This window comes from Pipistrellus hanaki (genome assembly GCF_964339955.1).
Source record: "Pipistrellus hanaki genome assembly, chromosome: 17".
Lineage (NCBI taxonomy): Eukaryota > Metazoa > Chordata > Mammalia > Chiroptera > Vespertilionidae > Pipistrellus > Pipistrellus hanaki.
Genome location: NC_140519.1, coordinates 18246358 through 18270889, shown reverse-complemented (window position 1 = coordinate 18270889; position 24532 = coordinate 18246358). Strand labels below are relative to the sequence as shown.

General features: G+C 35.4%; 1 protein-coding gene across 3 annotated transcripts in view; it reads right to left on the bottom strand.

Annotated features, from left to right (window-relative positions):
- Window positions 1-24532, bottom strand: part of ARFGEF1 (ARF guanine nucleotide exchange factor 1) — a 94188-nt gene that overhangs the window by 25471 nt on the left and 44185 nt on the right. For 2 of the 3 annotated variants that reach the window (XR_014793159.1, XM_084864359.1), the window contains exons 11-23: window positions 24110-24209; window positions 23861-24000; window positions 23648-23756; window positions 22826-23027; window positions 19162-19273; window positions 18639-18844; window positions 18312-18396; window positions 14467-14638; window positions 11971-12122; window positions 8477-8605; window positions 7389-7547; window positions 6546-6696; window positions 2347-2437 (exon numbers count right to left, since the gene is read on the bottom strand). Coding sequence is in view for 2 of the 3 variants with exons in the window: in XM_084864359.1 (XP_084720485.1) it covers window positions 2347-2437; window positions 6546-6696; window positions 7389-7547; window positions 8477-8605; window positions 11971-12122; window positions 14467-14638; window positions 18312-18396; window positions 18639-18844; window positions 19162-19273; window positions 22826-23027; window positions 23648-23756; window positions 23861-24000; window positions 24110-24209 (1808 nt within the window). In the remaining variant the exon portion in view is untranslated. The remainder of the gene's footprint in view (window positions 1-2346; window positions 2438-6545; window positions 6697-7388; window positions 7548-8476; window positions 8606-11970; window positions 12123-14466; window positions 14639-18311; window positions 18397-18638; window positions 18845-19161; window positions 19274-22825; window positions 23028-23647; window positions 23757-23860; window positions 24001-24109; window positions 24210-24532) is intronic. The other variant, XM_084864360.1, reaches the window with a different exon arrangement.

Below are 24532 nucleotides of genomic sequence, written 5' to 3'. Positions count from 1 at the left end.
ATTCTCCTAAGTTCTAATGGATTTCTAATACCAAAAAAGTGGAGATAATTAGGATATATCATTAAAAACTTGAAGGTTTTTAATGGAATCAGCAATTTTTATGTTGATTAAGAAACAGAAGCTATAAGTAATTAAGCAAAGAATTATTATTTTTATTTTCATTTCCTATATTTGTCAGAAGAGATTTTTCAGAACAATAGGCCTAAGAGTAGGAAAATGACTGTTTTTGCTGGACAAGTAGAGTTTTCAAGGATGATACCTGATAATATTCTCACCACTGTCTTGAGTTCCAGGGCAATCTCACTTAGTTAGCTTATAGACTAGAGTCCAAATTTTACATATGAATATAACCTCAGATATCTGAGAAGAAATTCAGAAGAAATTTAATGAAAAATTGAATTGTACCACACAATAATATAATCTTATAATATATAAAAGATGTAGCTTTGCCGGGACCGGTTTGGCTCAGTGGATAGAGCGTCAGCCTGCGGACTGAAAGGTCCCGGGTTCGATTCCGGTCAAGGGCATGTACCTTGGTTGCGGGCACATCCCCAGTAGGGGGTGTGCAAGAGGCAGCTGGTCGATGTTTCTCTCTCATTGACGTTTCTAACCCTCTGTCCCTCTCAATTCCTCTCTGTGTAAAATCAATAAAATATATTAAAAAAAAAAAAAAAAAGATGTAGCTTTTGTTTTCATTATAAACTAAAATTTAAATGCTGAGGTTTTATATAAAATTGGACATTAATTTTATATTTTTGGAAGCCTTTGGTGATGATGAGTTTGAGAGGACAAAGTACTAATAGTACTTATGCTAGGATACCTGTGAAACAGTATAAATTATTAAAACAGACAAGCATATTATCTGTTCAAATGAGTGACATGTCTACCTGTAACAAACTGAGTATTTGTATAAATCAGAACTAGACATGGTCATATAAAGTGTATTATGGAAACAGAAATAGTAGGTAAAATGTTGCCTCTTGCCTGAAGCGATTCCCATAATGACAGTGAAGGTGATTTTCTGGAAAGCAAGAAAACTACTCGGAAAAAAGCTACCCTGATAGCAGAAAGGCAGACATTATACTGCTCTAAAGTTGCACATGCAGGTAGAGAGGTTTAGAGTGCACACTCAAGACATGCTGTTTAACTGTACACCTTGGCTCCATTCTTTGAAACTATGAATAAAACAATTATGAAAATAATGAAGACCCAGTTAGCCTGGTTGTGGAATGAGCAAGTTACTTAATCTCCCCATGTCTCGGTTTCCTTATCTGCAAATTGAGGACAATAATACTCATCTCATGAGGCTACTAAAGGATTAAACTAAATAATATGGTAAAGCACTTTGAAAAATACCAACCATGTGGTAAACCTTCTAATTATATAGTGGGTATAAGATGACACACAATCTTTCTTCATCCTTCCCAAGAAAAATGCAAATAACCTCCTTCCCCTAATAAAAAAGATTGCAAGTGGACATTAAGATTTTCAAGGATAAAAGTTCCAGGGAATACTTCCAAGTACTGGAACACTCTAGTTCTGTCTGTACTTAGAGCAAAAAGTTTTATCTGATGCAAAGTAAAATAATGGAACAGCATAAGTCTCAAAGCATCAAAACAAACAAACAAACCAGTAAATATTAATTACATTTACACTTTTAAAAGTGTCCATAAGAAGTGGCAAAGAAAAACAATCTAAATGTCAGATTTATAAAATGTTAAGTTTCAATTTGGGGGACATTCATCTGGAAAAAACTAATATTAAAAAGAACACTAAATGTTCTACATACTGGAAATTTTAGAAATCTGAAAGAAAGTAAATATTCCCATAGTAAAATAAACCAGAGTATGGATTTTCTTTTAAAAAACAAACTAAAAATGAGGAATACCTGGTAACGTCTATAATATACCAATTTCCAAGTCCTTTTCAAAGAAGCTTATAATGAGAATTGCCAGCAAATCCCTTCATTTTACCCCTAATTCAGTCCTCTATCAGAAAGAGAAAGTACATTCTGTTTCCCAATAGGGATAACAAGGAGAATGTTTTCTAAACAGGAAATAAAACATTTGTGCTCTTTTTCATCAAGGTTATTATTTCCTTAATGCCCCTACTATCTACTGTAACTTACATTATCATCCTGCTTCATTCCTATATTCTATAACCTAAAATGCAAAAGTATGTGCTTCATCATTTAAATTATATCATATTACAATAGAGTCTTACATTACTTAATGAAAGTTCTTTTTGGCGATAAAATTTTCTATTTACTACTGTGCAAAAAAATATCTAAATTCGACAGAATTAAATGAGTATTCATTTGAAAAGGGAATAAAGTGAATAGCTTACCTATCTACAGCAACAACAACACTCTGAGAACTGGTTTCTCCAATGGATTCTTGAATACTTGCTATCTGCTTCCAGTCCACATTTCCTCCAACTACCACACATAAAAGAGAGTTATTTCAGTTTGAAAATAATTCTGAATGCTGGAAGAACACACTTAAGAGTTCTAAAATACATTTCTGAAATCAGTTATTTTCCGAATGAAAGAAAGAATGCGATGAGTGAACAATTCATTTGGCACCAGTGACCTTTATCAAGACAAAATGTGCTTAATGAGCTATACTAATTAGTACACAGACCTGGTTATAAAGATGTAAACTGTGTTTGCAAAAATTACACAAATTAAGGCCACTGAGAATTTAGAGCACAAAATTAATGAGATTAGGCATAATTACACTTAATGTTTAATTAGTATAATTAAACATTAAGTGTAAAAGACATCACTTGCCCAGGTTCTGATACCCTCTAAGGATGACTCCCACATCCACATAACCAGATCTCCCCTGTCATTTAATCTTCAGTCACTGTTTATAAATGCTTATTGGAAAATTTAGCTATAAGTTTTAATATCCTCTTATTCAAAAGAATATTTTATTTCCCCAAAGCACTGGTTCCATATGTCAGACAGCAGAATGACAACTTCTCCAAGTTTTCAAATGCTTAACCTTACAATCATCTTTAAGATCTTTCCACTAGTCATTAAATCTTGCTTTTCACCTGTTTTCATATCATTCATTAATTTTCTTTTTTTTAAAAAAAATATATTTTATTGATTTTGTACAGAGAGGAATGGAGAGAGATAGAGAGTTAGAAACATCGATGAGAGAGAGTCATCGATCAGCTGCCTCTTGCACACCCCCTACTGGGGATATGCCCGCAACCAAGGTACATGCCCTTGACCGGAATCGAACCCGGGACCCTTCAGTCCGCAAGCCGACGCTCTATCCATTGAGCCAAACCGGTCTCGGCTCATTCATTAATTTTCATTCCTACTCAGTTGAGATGCTTATAATTTCAGGCCCAGATAATTGAAAGTTTCCTGATTGCTTTCCTTGTTGCTAATTTCCCTCCTCTTAAATTTCTCCTTCATTCTCTTGCTAGATTAACTTTCCTAAGTCATCAGCTTCATTTTGCTTACTATTACTTTCAGATAAAGTATAAACTTTTTAACACAGCATTTAAGGCAGTTCCCTTCAACATTCTAGACAATATTGTGTTATCTATTTAGGGCATTCCCTCAATTAAAACCCTATTTTGAGTTCTCAATAAAGGATTCCTATCCATTATTCGAATCTTCCTCTGAACTAAGCATTTAAAGAAATATAACTGAAATCAGAATTTCTTCCATATAGTTTGATATAAATTACTTTGGTTGTGTTAATATTGCCTTCTCAGCCAGATAAAAAGGTCCCTAATGTTAGGAACCAAGACAAATACTTTTTTTTTGTATTACCCTACACTTCACTCAATATTAAGTGCAAAGCAGATGCTCAATAAATATTGTTGACTTGACTGACGAGATACTCAATAAATGCCTTTAAGAATGGAAACATCGTAGATGATATTATTTAAACCAGCTGGACTCAAACTCTATTCTAGCAACTGAACAAAATAAAAAAAGATGTCCTGTTCTCAGGGTTAACAATTTACCAGGAGAGACACAACTTACAACCAACTTTAATACAATGTAATGATTACTACTTCATGACTGAAGCAAACTAATAACATATAATACAAGTTTTGTTAATATAATTAATTTTGATGGAATAAAGGAGAATGGGAAGTTTTCAAATATGAAATATTAATTTAAGTTGGACCCAGAAGGATGATCATGTGGGAAAGGAGACAAGAGGAAAAGCAATTCAGGTAGAAGGTGCAGCATATATAACGTACTGGAAGTATGCAAATGGATCAATCAGATAAATATATACCCAGCCCTATTAACTTGGCTATCGATAAAATGAAATACTTAGTACATTAATAAATTGGGTATAATTTATATTGGCGCATAACTTACTTGGTGTAAAAATTAACTCTTGGTACATAAACTAATACTTGGTGCATTATTAAATGCTGTTAATAAAGGATATCAATTTATTTAAACACACACACACACACACACACACAAAAAAAAAAAAAAAAAAAAAAAAAAACAACAAAAAAAAAACACCAACTTGATTGTCTGTTCTACATCTTCTAGCCTTAATTCTGATGAGAGCATCCTGTTGAAGAAAGCATCTGTTGTCTGAATAGGTGACAGGCCACAGATATACAGGGGTGAACATTTGCTACACGGGATTAACCAATGAGACAGATGGCCTGAAAGGAGGGCTCTGCCTAATGGGGCCAAGTCAAAAGACTGGCTCTCTTTTGGATGTAGACTCAAAATTGAGAGACCTGATCTATCAGGAGTGAGTGGAAAATGGGGCAGGCCAAAAGAGGTAGATAATATAAGAGAAAGCAGGAAAGAGGTAGAAGAGTATGGTTAGTTACTTGAATGGCTTGGAAGCCTGACATTTTTATTTCACTTCCAGATCCCCAAATGTGTATATTTTTCTGTAAACGCACTTCTCCTGAAAGAATAAGGCAGACTGTCTCATATCCTTGCAACCTAAATGGCACAACGGCACAGTAATTAAATCATCACTTCCAAATATACTAATTCACTTCCAAATATACTAATAGTAGATGTTATCAGCATGCATCTTTTATTGTTTGATTAAACTTATTGGAGATAAAAAAAACTTCACTGTTATTTTTAGTGTAACATACTTCTGTTGAATGGCAAAACTTAGCCTTGGCAATTTGTACCTGCCATTATTTTGGCCTTCCCACACTCCTTAGTTCTAAAAAAAAAAAAAAAAAAAAAAAAAAAAAAAAAGCCTTTCAAAAGCTATTGAATCAATCATTGCACATTCATTTCACTTGCCTGTAAACATTTTCATCTGTACCTTGTGCTATCTTCTGGAGTAATTATAGTTCTAATGTTCCAAGTCAGACTTCCAGGTTATATAAGTCACCATGCAGGTGCTCAGGCAGCTCTAAATCCTGCTGCTGGGTCACCAAGTTATTATGTCTACAAGTGCATCACCCAGAACCACAGCACCTAAGACACAACTGAGGTACAGACTGCACTGCTGGCTGACACAGTTGGTAACCCTTGGGAACTAACTGTCCCAGTCCAACTTGAAGCCACATATGGTCCTGGTCTTTACTTCTTTCCCTATGGATCATTTTTCAAGCTTGAAATTCTTTTGGATTTCCTAAGAATTTTTACTGAAGCAACAACAGAGAAATTACTAAAAGATAAAAATCGAAATTTTCCAGAAATATAATGTTACAGTACAAAGCTTTTAAAGGTAAATATTCCTAGATCTCAGGTGTATTCCTTTTTGCTAAGTCATGTCTCTTAGATTTCTTGGTTAAAGTGGGGTGAGGAATAAGGACAGAGAATAATTCAGAAACCATTAATAGATTTTCCACAATACCAAATCCATTTATATATATTCTTATTTAATCCTAACAACTTTATAAGTAGCTATTACCATTAGTTTGCAAAAGAGGAAACCAAAGCTCAGAGAGTTAATTACTTGCATACAGTCAGGAAATTTGCAGAATTCAAACCCAAAAGTATAGTATTCAAAGTGAAAGACAGTCTAAATTTTGCCTCTTCCCTAATGAAACTTTCCCCCATTTATGACTAAAAATGCATTGCCTTTGGTTTGCCTGTATTCACCAATATGTTCCTTTTTTTCCTACTGGGTTAAATCTAGAAGTTCCTGGCCAAACTGAGCACATGGGAAACCATGGGAAAGTTTCCATAGTGGCAGAAGAATTTATTATAGATAGGTCTGTACAGTACCTTTAAAAAATCTAAATGTGAGTGCTTTCTCAAATTGCCCCTACTATTTACCATCTTATACAAGTCTTCACTCATTTAAGTTACCTATTTTGTCTTAAAAGCAGATTAACTTTAAATTATACCTTTCTTCTACCCCCAACTATGAGATTAAGACTAAACCTCATTTAATGTTGCAAACTATTTCAGGCAACAAAGACTTAGTTCTCTATACATTTATCTTGCTTTTCCAATGGGGATTTTATCATATCCAATTATATTTCATTCCTACAAGAAAGTTACTTAGATTGAGCAAGTTAGACAATTTTTGATACTTCATAGAAATAATTTGTAAAATGCTCACCCAGCCCTAGTCCCACAAATTCGTCAGGAGCCTGATCTTTTGTTCCAGTAAGAGATCCTTCTCTGCCTCGCACTGTTCCAGAAATGTATCGAGGTTTCACTCCAGTTCCTATAAGTTGTGCAAGCTCCAACTGACTGATGCACTTCAGAATCTTAATTTTGAAAAAGGAGAAAAAACTTAATTTCATGTTAAAAATGTTTGCAAATATATTTAAATATATGCAGCCAGGATTTAAACTTAGGCTACATCATAAATTACTGGAGGCCCAGTGCACCGATTCACGCACAGTGGAGTCCCACAGTCTGGCCTGTGGGGATCAGTGGACTTCCACAGTGCTGCCGTCCAGCCTTACCCACCAGCTCTTCGGGCTCCAGTCCACTGTCTGCATCGATCTCGCAGTGCGAAGTAGTGCACAAAGTGGCAGGTGGCCAGGGAGGAGCCTGAGCCCAGGCTGGGCACCCTGCGCTCCCACTCATCCGGGCCCCACTGCGCCTGCCATCACTAGGGTGTGCAGGGGGAGTGTCCACAGGAGAGGCTCATGCAGCTGCACTCCCCAGCCTTCAGCTCAGCATCTGGTGCCCGTCTGTCAACTGAGCAGCATTCCCACTGTGGGAGCACACTGACCTCCAGGGGGCATCTCTTGCATTGAGTGTCTTCCCCCTGGTGGTCGGTACACTGGCCAGACATCCCATCGCTTAGGCTTTTATATATATAGGTTATAAAAAGCTAACTGTATTTACCCTGAATGTACTTAATTTTCTCCCCAAACACTTAAGCATGTCAGGGATTGAATATTTAGATTTTATATACCAAATTACAAAATTAAAAATAAAGTGCATATACCTCATGCCATGAATTTCCTAAATAATTTCCATCTGTATGAGCCACTGTGATAAGCGTTTTTATTGTGTCAATGTTCTTCTGTTTCATTTCAGTAATACCAGAACTCACTGTAAGTAAGGTAAATCTTGCTAGTGCCTGAACATACGCATCTCTTTCCAGCTATAAAAAAAGAGAAAAGTATACTTGACGTGGCTGTAAACACAACAGAGTGATCCTTAATTCCCTAATGACAAACTGTTTACTTGGTTAATAAGTTTTTAACTGACAAATCATAACTTATATACAATACCTCAAACTAGAGTATTTTTTTTAAAGATAAATGAAACAGAAATTTCTAAAATGCAAAGGTGAACAAGGTGTAAAATCAAGATGAGATTTTATTAATAACTAATTCATATAGTAGAAAAACATTCAATGAATATTTCAGTTTCAAGTACTGTGTGAACTAGCAGAAACTTCGTAAATTTGCTCACTTTTTCATTACAACTAGACTGTGCTTTGTAAGTCCTATCATTCATAATCAAATATAAAACAGTTTTGAAAAAGAAAGCAAGCTTCAACTATATTTATTATCAGACAAAGCATATAATTACTAGAAGGGGCTATCTTCATGAAAATTATGTACTATAGACCTGGTTCTCTTAAACTTGTTCTGAGGGTTAAGACACACACACACACACACACATACACACACACGAGAAACAGTTTATTCTTGTATTGTTATTTATCATTGTATTATTTTCTATATGAACAATTATAAACCTACTCTCTGTATATAAAATATGAAAATATATATGATTCAATAAGTAAGAACTTCCAACATAATTATTTAAGTAAGATGTTGAAATTAACATATAGGAATTCAAAGTCTTGGGGAAGAATTGCAAACCAAAGTTATGATGAATTTTAGGCACATCAGTATAGAACTACTTCGTCTGTCATAGATTCTCAGATTCTTAAATATTAAGATTCATTTAAATGACATCATAAACTTGAAATTAGTTTCTCATAAGGCAAATGTAAAAAAATAATTTAAACTATAGTAATGGCATAAGTAGATTGGTTACAAAAGCAAACTTCTTTATTACCTGAATGCTGAAAATGCATGCAATTCTGATTGCACATCTTATACCTTCCAGGCAAAGAGAGGCTACTTCAGTATCATCACAGTCTTGTAGACCCACACTGAATGCAGCAAGAAAAGGTGTCCAAGCCAACTAGGAAAATTAAAATTTAAAATATATCATGAATATCAAGTGTTAATTAAAAATTATGATAATACTACATTAATATTTCTCAAGGCTTTCAGACAACAAATGATTTAAAGTTCTGAAAAAAAAAAAAAGCAATAAATTTCTTAGCATAGCTATTTGGAAAGCTTTCCTAGACAAGAGAAAAAAAAACCCAAACGATTTAATGCTAACTGGTTTTAAATAAATGAAAGAACAAGATCATAAATTCAGTAGAAGGCCTGAGGCATATTTTAAGTGCAGCATTTATAAATTATTCACATCAATAAAATGGGGTAGTCAATATTCAAAAATAATATTACTTATACCCCTGACTTGAGAACTCATCTCTCTTTGCAAGCTTTATCCCTTGCAATATCATGGGCCTTTTATTTCCAAGAAAATTCTTTAGCATTTTCTACTGCAGCAATTCTATTACTTTCTTTAAACTTGCTTCCTGGACACCTTTTTTCTTCCCCCCACCCCCAACATTTTATGTTGACATATCAGCAATAACCCTGGACAACACTTTAAAAATATATAGTTCAATAAAATATTTCTTCATTATATACAGTGAAAGCCAACAAACACTAAATTTTACTATAAAAACTGAATAACTAGTTTTAATGGAAAACAAACAAAAAAAAAGAGCTACCTTTTGACTGCTGAACATACTAATGCCAAAACATAGGGATTATATTAGTGTGTGCGTGTATGACTTTGATGTGCCTGATGCGAGAGTATTTGCTTTAATAAGTCATCATGAAGCAAAACTATAAACCATATAGCCATACAGATGAAGAGATGTTTATGGGTGTGCTATAGAAATGACAACTGAAAAGTCTAAAAGATCTAAAAAGTTTTTAGCATTATGAAGGAAAAGCCAACCTTTGCTTGTACCAGCAGAACGTTTGGAAGTAAAGTGTATAACCCTAACGAAGGAACATAAGCCACAGGACCTAACTTTAGTCCTAGCTTTGCCACTTATTTAATCTTTCTGAAACTCAATTTCTTCCTGTTTAATACCTCGACTATCACTCTGGAGAGATGCTGTGGGAAGCATATGAAGTGCAGAACTTTTAAAATACAAAGTACTACATGGAAGTAATAATGACATATTCCGTTAGAAACCCCATATAACATTTTATAGAAGTATATGGTCCATAGGCCAGTAAATGTTTAACTCTATCAGAAATTAAAGACAATGATTTCTCCAATCAAATCACATCCTCGCAGTGACAAGGCAAGCATTCTGCACCCAGCCACGGATGGGCCTCTGGCCAGGCCGGAGCGGCAGGCCTGAAGAGAGCTGCTGGCGCACAGATTCGTGCACAGGGCTACTAGTTGAATAATATCCAGAGACAGTGAAATTAAATTGCCCACTCATAATTGTGTAAACCTTTACAGAATACAACCTGCCAATGGTAGAAAGATTCCTAGTAATGTGTATATCCCTTCATAGTATAATGCATTCTAGGAATCTCACATTTATTCCTTGACCCAGTCAGTGCTTATTACTGAGCACTGGCTACAAGCCAGCAACTGTACCAGATATTGGGAAAAGTGAACAGCACAGATTTAGTCTATTGCCTCTTGGATTTTAAAGTAAAGAGGTATACTAGCCATATATTTTAATACAAATATTAAAATAAATGTACAAATACAAATGGTTATGAATACAATGAAGGAAAAGAATAGCATGTTATGAAAAGGGATGTAATTTGAATTAGAGGGGTCAGAGCAAAACTTTCTGAAAGAGTAACATTATAAGTGGAAACTACACAGGCAATGAAAAGAGCATTCTAGACACAGGACACAGCTTGTAAGAATGCTCTGAAGAAAAAATAATTTACGTCATTCTAGAAGCCTAAATAATGCCAGTGTAACTGTAGCTCAGTAAGAGACAGAAGAAACAGAAGAGTTCTAGCAATGGGTTTGGAAAGGCAGGTGGTCTCTAGACCCTCTCAGTGTGCTAATTTCATCAAGTGTCATGCAAAGTCAGTGAAGGGCCTTAAGGAAGAAGGTGAAATTGCACTTTTTCTTTTAAAAAGATTACTCTGGCTTCTGTAAATGGATAAGAAGTGCACATAAGGACGCTACAGTAGTAAGAGTGAGAAATGAGAGTGTCTGAAGAGAACAATGCCAGTGCTTAAAGGATGTTTAAATAAACTATAATCCATATCATAAAACCTACCGACAAATTTTTAATGATATGGGAAAATACTTATGTGAGAAACAGCAAGATAAAAACATTCTATACATAGTACAATCACAACTGATTAAGATAAAAAAGTAATGGGGGGAGAGGGCAATGTTAAAACATGTACACAGATAATAATTTAATTTAAAAAAAAGATAAAAAAGTAGTATATTAACACAAGTTTTTTCTGAGTGGCTGAATTATGGCTAGATCCTTATTTTGCTTTTTTCTGCCTCCCGTTTAAAAAAAACACTTGAAAAAAAAAAAGCTGCCTTATAAAATATATTTTATGATAAAGATAAAGTGTTTATAATATTTCAACATGATTTTCTATTATATATTACCTTCCTAGTCCCCCTCCTATTCTAAAATTCATCAACTTTAATATCATTCTCACTCAGACCTTGAAGTAGGGGTAAAAGTAATTATAAAATTTTACACCTAAAAGGAAGCACAGAAATCTTGTAGTCATTTGCACCATCCATATGTACAGTGAAGTCTGCATTAGAATTTAAATTATGATCTTTCGCTTCCACAGACCATCTTAACCACACAAACTGCAAACTTAACTAGACTCCCCTCCACTTCCCTACGATCCTTACGATGCACTGCTTCCTCATTCTAAATTTGGAGAAAGGGTAGAAAAAAAGAATAGGAAATGAAAAAGGAATAAAAAATCAAATTTTAAAGAACCAGGACCAATCTTAGTAGATCAACCTATAAAAATAAATAATGCTCCTTGCTATTCCTTACTCTTTTTTCTGGGCTCCAGGCACATCAGAACCCTCCTATTATATTAGTTCCTGGGCCAGAGGCACTGAAAGAGAGCAAGCAACTCAATGAGGATCCTTTGGCATTTTAGGTAATTTCAAAGGTGAAATAAAATTTATTAGAGAAAACCAGGTGAAGGATTAATGATCATTCTCTGAACGCTTTATATTCTTAAGATCATACAGCTATTAATTCCTGATAGTGCATACATTTGTCCTTCTCTTTAAGAAAAAATTTTGTTTGCCATGTCCTTAATAACATGGCTTTTGCTTCCAGGTCTACGCTAATGGGATATGTCACTAAATTTCCTTACGTGAAAACTATGCGCAACAAAATTATGTGTAAATGTATATTGCCACCAAAAGTTACTAGTAACTCTTACCTTAAACATGGGTCTCACATGCTCCAAATGTGTTGCACTTGTAAAAGGTGCTTGAACATGGCTCACGGCTTCCATAAGTGCTTTAGCTGTCTTAGCCATCTGTTCCATTTCTAAGTTATAAAGAAGTCTTCTTTGTTTTTCACTTGCTACATCTGAAACAAACACCATTAGCATTTAAAATAGGAAGCATTTAAAAGTGCTATTTTGATGTCTTACTACAAAACAATAATATACCACATGATATAATTACCAATACACTAATTAAAAATAGTCCTAAGAAGTCAGACTCAAACGGTCACATAATGTGTGATTGGACATATATGAAATATCCAGAATAGGTAACAGAAACAGACTGGGATAGCCAGGGCCTAAGAATGGGAGGGAACCCGGAGTAACTGCTTATTGGAACAGGGTTTTATTTTGGGGTGATGAAAATGTTTTCAAACTAGATAGAGGTAGTGGTTGCACAACAGGTGAACGGACCAAATGCCATTGAATTGTTCACTTTAAAATGGTTAATTTTTTAAAACACAGTTTCTAAAACATTAATTTTAGAGAGAGAGAGGAAAAGAAACATCAATGTGAGAGAGAAACTTGAATCATCTGTCTCCTACACAAGTCACCCAACCGGGTGACTGAACCCACAAATCTGGTTATGTGCCCTGACTGGGAACCAAACCCACCACCGCCTTTTGTTGTACGAGACGATGCTCCCACCAACAGAGCCACACCAGCCAGGGGAAAATGGTTCATTTTATATTAAATGATTTCACTCCAATAATGAAAAGTGCAAAAATCCGCCGAAACCAGTTTGGCTCAGTGGTAGAGCGTCGGCCTGCGGACTGAAAGGTCCCGGGTTCGATTCCGGTCAAGGGCATGTACCTTGGTTGCGGGCACATCCCCCAGTGGGGGGTGTGCAAGAGGCAGCTGGTCGATGTTTCTCTCTCATCGATGTTTCTAACTCTCTATCCCTCTCAATTCCTCTGTGTAAAATCAATAAAATATTAAAAAAAAAAAAGTGCAGAAATCCTGTACTAGGAGTCATGGAAAACCTATGAAGAGGGAAGAGAATACATGCAAGCCTGTCACAATAAATAGCATTAGGGAAACACCACAAACTTGGGATAGGAAAAGAGATGTAAGAAGAAATGGAATCTTTGAATGGTATCTCCTGAGTTAAGAAAATGATGGCCCTGACACTCCAGAATGATTTTAATATTTTAGACCACCACCATCTCCCTCCCATATCTAGCTCTCTAATTTGCTACTACCACATACAAAATAGGCCAGAGAAAGAGGAATGTGAAGGTATTAGAAGAAAACAATCAGGAAACTGGTAACTCAGGTGTAAAAATGAACTCTTGATCAATATACTTAATGTTACAAGCAGAACTGAAGTTAACACACCCAAATAAACTGCTGCTTGGTACTGAACTGCAATAAGAGTCAAGGATGCCTAGTACAACATCTGACTTTGTCACTGTTTGGGTTTTAGATGTAGCGATTTAATAAAAATTTTACATTAGGTAAACACAGCTCATAAATTCTATAACTCTAAGTTTCTTAACCTCTGCACTTTAGTTTCCTCATTTATAAAATGAGGATGAACTTACTAAAATTCTTTAGGATCATTCCCCATATTACTCCGAAAGATAAGGTCAGTATGCTCCACTCTTCCTTTTACAATCATCTCCCTAGCCCCCAACTCTCATCTTGTAATTCTTCATCAGCTTCTACAAATACATGCATCACATAGGCCTTTTTACTTCTCTTCTGTCAACAGAATTTTGCTACTATACCTTGTTCTGTTAAATAAAACCTGGGAGTTCATTTCTAAGTGGAAGGTGTCCTCTTTCCATATTACTGTTATATTCTTAAGCCACAACCCTCGTCTCATTCCTGTAATCAGATTTTAGCTCTCATTTCATCACTAAGTATTGTCTACATGCACAGAAAGTCTAGAATGGAGCCAGGTCCCTAATGCTAGTTAGATCTAGGAACTCTACAGCGATACAATTTGTGGCACATCCGAATTAGTGATTTCCGACTCCACAGCTACCTCACAATCCTAACCTTCCCCATCTCCCTGAATCACCCCTACTTTCAGCTTGTTTACCTATAAGGATATATGAAGAGATATAAATATGTTGCTTGTAGCTGTTAAGGAGGCAGAAACAAAGATTAAGAATTGAAGTCTGACTATTGGGGTTTTCTGACCAATCTCTCTGACCTTCAAATCTGTGCTGAGATTAACCGCTAAATGGACACATGTACATTAAACACACACACACTAATCCATGCATATTATGTAGCATTTTTCATTAGTCATTGATCAGAGCTACCTTTCTTCAGCATGTGAGAAAAAATATAACCATATCAGCAAATGCTATAGTATATAAATACTATCAATGGAATAAATACTCTAAGTGAAGAACTCTTTCAAGTACCCATAATTTTCCTCCTGACCAATCAGATTCAAATGATTTGGATACCTACTTTGCTTACTTGATTTTGTAGGGATTGTTAATTCTTTCGTTTCTTTCAATGATATCTTTTTGCCAGCTATTTCGTTGTAGATGGCTGATAGATACTCTTCAGGAAGGTCTTTACTGTCATTGATACCTCTATTCATCTTAATATACTGTTCCTTTGTCATTTTATTTTTAACCTAGAAATGAAAAGCAATTATAATTCCTAAAAATTAACATAAAAATTTCACTCGTATCTTAAGAATTTAAATACTCTTATGAGAGAATTTATACTTTGAAGACAAGAAGTGAAAAATATTTAACAAAACATACATTAAAATAAAAAATTCATAGAAAATGACAACAATGTAGAAAAAAACCCATTCTAGCATATGCTAATTTAACTTGCTCTACTATAAACATGAATCAAAGCCAGTGTTACTAATGATGAAGATTAAGAACACAAAAATATGTGTTCTAAATATACCTCAAATTAAAAAAAAATAGCTGACACATTATATATAAAAGGTAGTTTAACTATATTCTAGGTGAAAAAGAAACATAAATGACTTGTTAAAATTCACCTATATTTTAACTTTGAAAACAATTAAAAATTAGAAGAATTTATTTTAGGGACTCCTTTAAAGTATTCTTTTTAAAAAAAATATTTTCATTGATTTCAGAGAGGAAGGAAAAGGGAAAGAGATAGAAACATCAACGATGAGAGAATCATTGATCGGGTTCCTCCTGCACACCCCCTACTAAGGATTGAGCCTGCAAACCAGGTACTATGTGCCCTTGACTGGAATTGAACCTGAGACCCTTCAGTAGGCAGGCCGACGCTCAATCTACTGACCCAAACTTGTTAGGGCTAAAGTGTTCTTTAAAAATGATGTCATTTAGCCAAAACCGGTTTGGCTAAATGGATAGAGCGTCGGCTTGGGGACTGAAAGGTCCCAGCTTCGATTCTGGTCAAGGGCATGTACCTTGGTTGCGGGCATATCCCCAGTAGGGGGTGTGCAAGAGACAGCTGATCGATGACCCTCTCTCATCGATGTTTCTAACTCTCTATCTCTCTCCCTTCATCTCTGTACAAAATCAATAAAAATATATTAAAATAAAAATGATGTCATTTATTACAGTTCATATGGTCTTAAAGTGTTTATCATATGGAATCATAATTATGGGTTCAATTTTCTAACCGGCAACTTAGCTTCATAGGAACCCATAAGCACAGTGGCATGCTGCATATTAGCACATGAGGCCAGCAGTCTGACGGGAGCCACGAGACAATAAGCTACCACTACCAGACCAGCACATGCTCTACAGACAGACACTAGGGCAATCAAGACAGGACACTGTTCTCAAGATTTCACACTCTCTAACTGACATGTGTTCAGAAACTTTTAACTATCTGATAGTATGAAAGGAAGTTTTAACATTTCTTCAAAATAACTTACATGAGAAGGTACATATGTATAGGAAGATGTGACGCAGATGCACATAACATTGAAATTCATTTACAAAACCAAATTCTTTAAAATACAACATTCTAAAAACAAAGGGAGGTAGTGTAAAACATAATTCTACTTTTGGTTTAGACAGAAAAACCAGATAGGAAACTCTGATATATAGACACAGACTCACAGAGAGGAGGCAGGCAGACAGCTAGGGGATGAGCGGGGAGGATGTGGGGGGGGGGGGGGGGTGGAGGGACTTAGCAAAAAGGAAAAAGAGAGCGAGAACTCATGGACATGGACAACAATGCAGTGATAGCCAGGTCTAGGGGTGGAGGAGGGAAGGCATAAATGATGATGGGAAAAATAAAAAGATATCCAAGTAAGCCTTTAAATGTAGACTGCCTTATAAACCCACGGGAAAAGTGTTATGCTAGACAATGAAAACCCTAAAAGTAGGCTGCTTTTACTACACTGTCAGTAATATGACAAAGGAATATTTTATTTATTATTATTTTTTAAATATATTTTATTAATTTTTCTTACAGAGAGGAAGGGAGAGGGACAGAGAGCTAGAAACTTCGATGAGAGAGAAACATCGATCAGCTGCCTCTTGCACACCCCCTACTGGGGATGTGCCCGCAACCAGTGTACGTGCCCTTGACCGGAATCGAACCTGGGACCTTTCAGTCCCCAGACCAACGCTCTACCGCTGAGCCAAACGGGTTTCGGCAACAAAGGAATATTTTAAATGAGTAAGCTCTTAAATGATTTTTTTCAAAGGTCTATATAAAATCAAGTAACCCTGGTAAATGCACAGTTGTTGAATTCTGGTGTTTAAAACTAGGAACAACTCTGTATGGTATCCACAACTCTGTAATTCTTCCATTATATATTTGGTATATACTTTCCATATCAACCCTGCTTTAAACATCTCAAAACACACACACACTCACACACAATCCCTAATTATCAAGCTAATCTCAAACTAAATACGTTTTAATTTTTTAATACACCTCAGATTAGGAAAAAACATACAGTTTATTTCACATCCTAAAAATAATAAATATCGTATGCTGCACTATTCCTAAGAAGTACAAATAAATTTTTGCAAATAGGTTAATTTATAAAGGTAATTTTCTCCAAGGATACCCAAGCATGTTTTTGAAAACTAAACATAAAATACCTAAAATGTTTAAAATAAGTGTTTGCAAGTGGATATCAGAAATCAAATTATATTCCTAACATTTAAAAAGGGATTATAACTTTTATGAGAAAATAAAATTTGAATACTTCATGGATATGTTATTTTATTATTTATTTATTTATTTATTGTTTGTTCGTTTGTTTTTGTTAATCTTCACCTGAGGATATTTTTCCATTGATTTTTAAAGAGATTGGAAGAGAGAGGGGGAAGACAGAGAGAAACATCGATGTGAGAGAAACATCGATTGATTGCCTCCTGCAGGTGCCCTGACCAGGGCCCCTGCCAGGGAGAAGCCTGCAACCAAGGTACATGCCTTTGACTAAAACTGAACCCAAGACCCTTTGGTCTGCAGGCTGATGCTCTATCCACTGAGGCAAACCAGCTAGGGCGTGGATACCTGATAATTTTAAAGTATTGCTAATTTTTCTGTGTACTGGTATTGAGATTATGTTTAAATAGAGTATTTCTCTTTCAGAGATATAGAATTAAATAAATACAGACGAAATGATATGATACCTGATATTTGCTTCCAAATGATCTGTGGGAGAGAGAAGCTAAGTGACAGGCACAGGAAGAATCACTATACTAATCACTCTAATGTTTGAGTTTAAAATGTAAAAAAAAAGAAGACAGTTTATATATAGCATTTTTTTATGTTGCAATTAAGTATAGGCAGAACTATATCATATTCTTAGATTAAAATTTATCTTAAGCTTTATACAGCTGTTAATCTTAAAACAGACAAATATAGATCAATTTTACAGATATCTAAAAGTCTAATTAGAATAACTACCAGAAACTGCATTTGTAAATGTATATTACACTAAATTAAACCAATCAACAAACTGGGGTATTTGACTAAACAACATTAAAATTTCAACTACTGCCAGGACCGGTTTGGCTCAGTGGATAGAGCGTTGGCCTGCGGACTGAAGGGTCCCAGGTTCGATTCCGGTCAAGGGTATGTCACCTTGATTGCGGGGGCATCCCCAGTAGGGGATGTGCAGGAGGCAGCTGATCGATGATTCTCTCTCATCGATGTTTCTAGCTCTCTATCCCTCTCTCTTCCTCTCTGTGAAAAATCAATAAAATATATTTAAAAAAATAAATAAATCAAATAAAATTTCAACTACTACTTATTAATTCAAAAGAACTCAGAGTACTTAATTTGTATTATTTATTATAGAACTGATTTGGAAGAAAACATACCTGTGGACTGTGAAGATCTGTGGTCAGCATAATAATTGAGTAAGCCAGAACATAAGCAGTATCAGCACTAGCAAATAGGGTTTGTCTGAAAAAATAAATGAATCATGTTATAAACTTGTACTGTTTTACAGTTTCATTAAATTAGTCACTGCAAACCCCAAAGCACTTTTAATTTACTTTTCCAGGACTTATGTTTTATATCATATTACAATATTTAAATGGAACTATCTGATTACCTCCAGATCATAGACAATCTAAGTTTCCTGGGGCAGAGGATTATGAATCTCTTGATAGCTGGCAACCAGTAAGAATTTGAATCTTGCTTACCCTTGGTTGCATTCTAGATATCTTGCAGCAAATTTTTCCATCAATCGATCAATTTTCTGAGCTTCCCCTGGAAGACGGAATCCTTCTAGAAACATTCGAAGGGCCGAAACAAAGTCCTTTCCTGAAAAGTCATGTTGGTCCACATATGCATACATGACTTCTTTGTTAAACTTATCATTATCTCCCAGGAACTCACCCACTTGAGTCTAAAGAACAAAAGACAAGTTGATATCCCAATGGAACATTTGCCAGATAGCCATTTAAAAAACAGAAAAATCCATAAGACCCACAGGTTTTGATTATAGGTTTAACTATTTCAAACATGAAGCTATAAGTGAAACATACTGATAAAAAAAAAATCAAGATATTCTTTTGAGTTTAAAGAATTAAAGAGCAAAATTAAGAATACCTAAGTATATTCTGTAAGTTTTACTTGCATACGTGGGAGGGCAACATTACATATCATTAACTTAAAAAGAAATCTTATAGAAAAGGTTAGAATGAACTAAAATGGCACTCTTACAGAGTCTAATCTTTCCTCTTGATGTAAGAATTGAGCAATATCTTCAGGTGTAGTGCCAAGCATCCCTTGTTCTTGGAGGTACTGTATTCCTCTCTTTGGTTTCTTATTAAACCTAGAAGATAATAAAGTTAATAGGGACATTATAAATAGAAAACCATTGGTATTCCTGGAAAAGACCTTAGTAAATTGATTTTCTAATAGCATTGAGAAAATAGAAGCTTATCTAATATATTCCGTGCATGAAAACATAAAAATATACTATGCAAAGTTTTCCACCTATTAATTCTGTTTCCTGCTTTTATCGAACTCAAGTGAATTCAGTGACTGTTTTAGGTATAATCTGACAGCACTATTTCTTTTATTAAAAAAGATACCCAATGTTTTCAAAATAAAGTCCAAATTGATGATTAGACTGCCACATGAAATCTTTCTTAATATAGCTCATTAATTTTTCATCCCCTCTTCTCATCTACTCCCACATACCGTCTCATTCCCTAAACAGGATGCATTTGCGGCCCATTTCCTCTGCGTGCCCTTCACCTGCTCCACTCACTGGGGAACTCTCCTTCATGCTTACAGATCCAATTTAAATGTCACCTCTTTCTTTCCAAATCATTTACTTTCTACTTTTATTGTACCAATAATTACTTTGGTACTTCATCACCTGTCACCTGGGTATTGCAAGCATTCCTAAATGGTCTCCCATCTCTTGCTTTGTTCACATTCTAATCCATCCTCAGACTACTGGCAAGTCATCTTTCCAAAAGAGGAAATCAGGTGCTGCTGCTCCTCAGCTTAAAATCCTTCAACAGTACATCAATGCCAGGAGGTACAAGACAAAACCCCTTTACATGGCAAATAAGGCCTTCTGTAATCTGGATCCAGCTCAATGCTTTCATCTCACCTCCTGCTACATGCTTCTCCACACAACTCCCCCCCGCCCCTGCTGTGCTTAACAATAGTCCCCAAATGTTCTCCCTTTTTTCTCTGTGCTGTTGCATATCTTATTCTCTCTCTGAAATGTCCTTCCCTGTTCAGTCATCCTAATGATTTCCCCAGAAAGTCCTAATTCAACCATTACCAAGTACACAAATTAAAACCAAACATTTTCACTGAGATAAATGTAGTCTTTGCTCTACAGAAGCTCTTATTCTAAAGCAAGAAACATGATTTTCAAACATTACTATAGTAAAAGTGCAACAAATAATGTGTTCACAGGGTAAGAAGATAGCACAGAAGAAGTGACTAATTTCCAGAGATGGTCATGATTTATTTTCAGGAGAAGGTGACTGCAGAACTGAGCTTTGAGGAATAATCATATCTTTTATAAATAGTAAGGAAAAACATCCCAGAGTGAAATAGGTCAGACTAATACATGAAAGCATAAAACAGCCTAATAAATAGTTCAGCATTGGTGGAGCAATGAAGTGAGACAAAGAAGTGGCAGGGGATAAAGTTTAAGAGTTCGTCAGATCCAAGTTGTGGCCTTATTCTTTAAGAGCAAGAGAGGGTAGAATCAGAACTAAGACTTTCTTTCAAAAAGAATAGCTGTGAGAAAAGACTAGAGAGTAAATAAGACCAAACAAAGGTAAACTAATTAGATTATACTATTTATTTAGTGACAAATCCAAGGGGGAAATCTAAGGTAACTCCCAAAATTTTAGCTTATAAATTTAGTAACATCCTCAATAAAAAAATACAGAAAAAGTGGGTTTTCTGTTTGTCTTTTGTTTTGGGTAGGAGTATTGGGGAGTTGATTATGGAGAGAATGTAGACTGAAATTTGATTATGGACATGCTGAGTGGAAGAAACTATGCAATATCCAGTGGAGATGCCCAACAGGCAATTACAGATATAAGTCTGCACATCAGTGGAGGTATTTATGTTAACACTTGGGGGTAGTGAGATGTTAGTAAATAGTAGCTGAAGTCATGAAAAAGAATACAATCATCTAGGACAGTGTTTCCCAAAGTGTGGTACGCGTACCCCCAGGGGTACGGGAAGAGTTTGGTGAGGGTACGCGTTGCACCGGATTTTGGTGGGGACATGCACTGCACCGTGCTTAGCTGCGCCTAATTCTATGTTCTCATGAGTACGAGGGGTACTCAGTGTTATGTAAATTATAGGAGTACACATATGTCAAAAGTTTGGGAAACACTGATCTAGGAGAAGATATAAAGTAAGATAAGGATGGAGGGACAAAACCCTTGAAATGCTAAGAGGTTATGCGGGAGATAAACAGTCCAGACCAAGACTAAGATGGCATGATCAAACTGGAAGAAGGGACAGGGCAGAGTGGTGTCATGGAAGGAACAGCTGTGAAAGGGTGCACTGAGCACAGCCACAGGAAAGCATTCTCATGGAAGTCTGAGGCAGACAGCAAGCCTAATGGCTAAAAGGAGGGGAGGCTGGTGTCTGAAAGCAGGGAGACCTCCACTTTAAAGTCCTATGACAAACTCCCTCTCACTGCTAAGTACTTTACGGGAGTTATCATACCTTGGCAGTACTTTACACAGCACTCTATGTGGACTTCACACAGTACCAGTAAAAAAAAAAAAAAAAAAAGTTTTTGCCAAGATTTAGACTAATCTTTGAACACAAGGACCAGTGTCTCCATGGTTCTTGGCACACAGTCCCAAGTACCAAATATGTGTTTGCTGAGTGACCAGCCGAACTTCAGTATGAGTATCTGCTTACACTACTAGATCTTGTGCCCCTACAAGTAATGGATGTTTCATTTATTATTCATTCCAGGACCCTGCAAAATGTCTGGAACACATAACAGTTGGTAAATAATGACAGAAAAATTAGAATTAAATATTAATGGCAACTTCTTGAGACAATTTTGTGATATTTATAATTTTATGACAAAGAACGTGTGTACGTTTTGTCAATTTTTAAAAAGGTACAAATACACTATAAAAAAGGCATTCATCAAAAGGCATTGCTTAAGACTCAGGAAGAAATGCTTTAATACAGAAGGAGCAAGCTAACTAAACAAACGGGTATTTTTTTAATAGTTTACAGTAGCTAGATTCATGAAAAAAGGCCAACAAGTTTATTTTTCCTTATAGCATCTCTTTGAAAAAAGAAATGGGCAATAGGAGGGATAGCAGAATAGTAGTACTTAGACAGGAAATAGTCCAGAAACAGGCTGATATCAGTTTAGTAGCCAGGTTGGAAAGGGTCATTATCACCATATGAACATATAAAAAGAAATTAACAATGGATCAAAAACGAAAGTAGCACATTTGTAACTCAAGTGAGGAAAATATAAAAGCCTATAAAAGAACAACACTAACTAGTCCCATATTTTAAGTTTTTTTTATCTGTCACCTGCTTAGGAAATATACCGAGGGATTTTATAACTGAACTAAATAAATAACACAAAACTTCAGATGCATAAAACAGCATATACAATGTGGTGCAAAATTAATTCAATGTGCATTATGGAATCTGTTTGGGCTAGAATGCAATGAGAAAGGGGAGCTGGTTAAGGAGCCAGTAGGAGACAGCAAAGATTTTGCCCTGTTTTACTCATTACAAGATGGTGATAAGAAGAAAATAAAAATAATCCAAAGATTCAGAGAAACCCAGGGCAATGGTTAACGATTACAGGCAGAGGGATAACCAAGAAAATTTCTCTTTAAAATCAGACACTCACAAATCTATCCCTTGTTCTATTATTTCTTTTTGCTGCTTTAGGACTTCAAACTGTTCGGGATTATCGGTGCCAGACATCTGTGTGCTGTAGCTGCCTATTCCTGAGGATGATGTTGACTCCAGGGAATTTAAGCTTCCGTATCTGTTTATTGTCTCAGGGTGTTTGATGTCACTTGTCTCTTGTTCTGAGGGTTTTTCCTGACCTGTAAGTAGAAAAACTGATACAGTAAATTACTCGGTCAAGGGAAAAAAAAAAAAAAAGTAAAAGGTAAAAAAAATTCAAGATATTTCACTGTTGCTTAGATATCTGTTTGATACAAATAAAAATATTAGGTGCGATATATACATATCCAATTTACATAATTAAAAAGAGTTCCTTTTGCAGTCACAGTGCTGAGTGTCTGCTGGGTTTCAGATATCAGCTCATGACAACCAGTTTTCCTATAGGAACTTGACTAAGATAGCACCAGGTAGACCTGCAACTATGAGATCTCTGAGTAAAGAAAAATCTCAAACATGCACAAACAATTACATCTTCTTATATTGACTTATATTTTCTTCTACAACTATACTTTAATAAAGTTGCATAAATATGCTTCACTTTTATATAATATTCAAAATACTTCTAGAAAGTAGTAAAGTTTGGATAACTATGTTGAGAACTTCATTATTTTAAAGCTCATTATTTAAGTTACAAACAACGCTTCTTTGTCAGCTAAATGAACACAGACATCATGAAACTGGCTTAATGGCTTCTGCAACTAGCCTTCAAAGTATCATTTGCTTAAAATGATGAAGAATTATACTCAACATGTCACCTTACCAAGAGTTGTCTGAGAGTTGGGGTTCACGTACTGATCCTTACTCCATTCAACCATGCACTTCAAAATCGACACTAAGCACTCTAAACCTTTTTTCCTCAGGCTTAATTCCTACAAAATAATTCAGAATAAAAATATAAACAAGATCTTTTAAGCAAAACACACAGCACTTCCTTGGCAAAGTTTACATTTGAAAATGTTTTTAAAGTTCTTACCTGAACATTACTCATGCCAAGTTCCTGACTGCCCCGGCCTTGAGCAATTTTTGATAGATCATTAACTAGTCTTTCAAATATATTTGCTGCATTTAAGTCACAGTCATAGTTTACATAAATATCCACTACACTCTGAGCATCTGTAACAATACAATGTATTAATTAACAAAGGGCATCTAGTATATGAGTATATTCAACCTTTTAAATATCTCATTATAAAAAAGAGGTAATATGGGTAATTTCAAATACCTGCACAAATCCTTGTCAAAGTCTGAATAACCATCCATTTGTGGTCAAACGAGCTGGTAGAAGTTTCCAAAATATATAGGAAAATTTCTTTAAAGAACACCTGTGATTAGGGGAAAACATCCATTTTAAAATATTGCTTATAATTCACAAATGTGATCACTTTTTAAATATCCCAAAGTTGTAGAACAGAGACTAGGATCCAGGTTCCTCTGGCGTCAATTCCTTTTGAGTCCATCTCTGAAGCATCAGGACTAAAACCACTAGGTGGGTGACTGAAGCGAGCCTTTGCAGTAGGAGCACTGCACTTCACATTAGTTGTCTGCTCTCACACGGCCACTACAAAAGAAGTCTACAAAGATATGGAGTTCCTCTGAATAATTTCCTGAACATATTTACAAAACTAACGTAACTCATAATTCATTT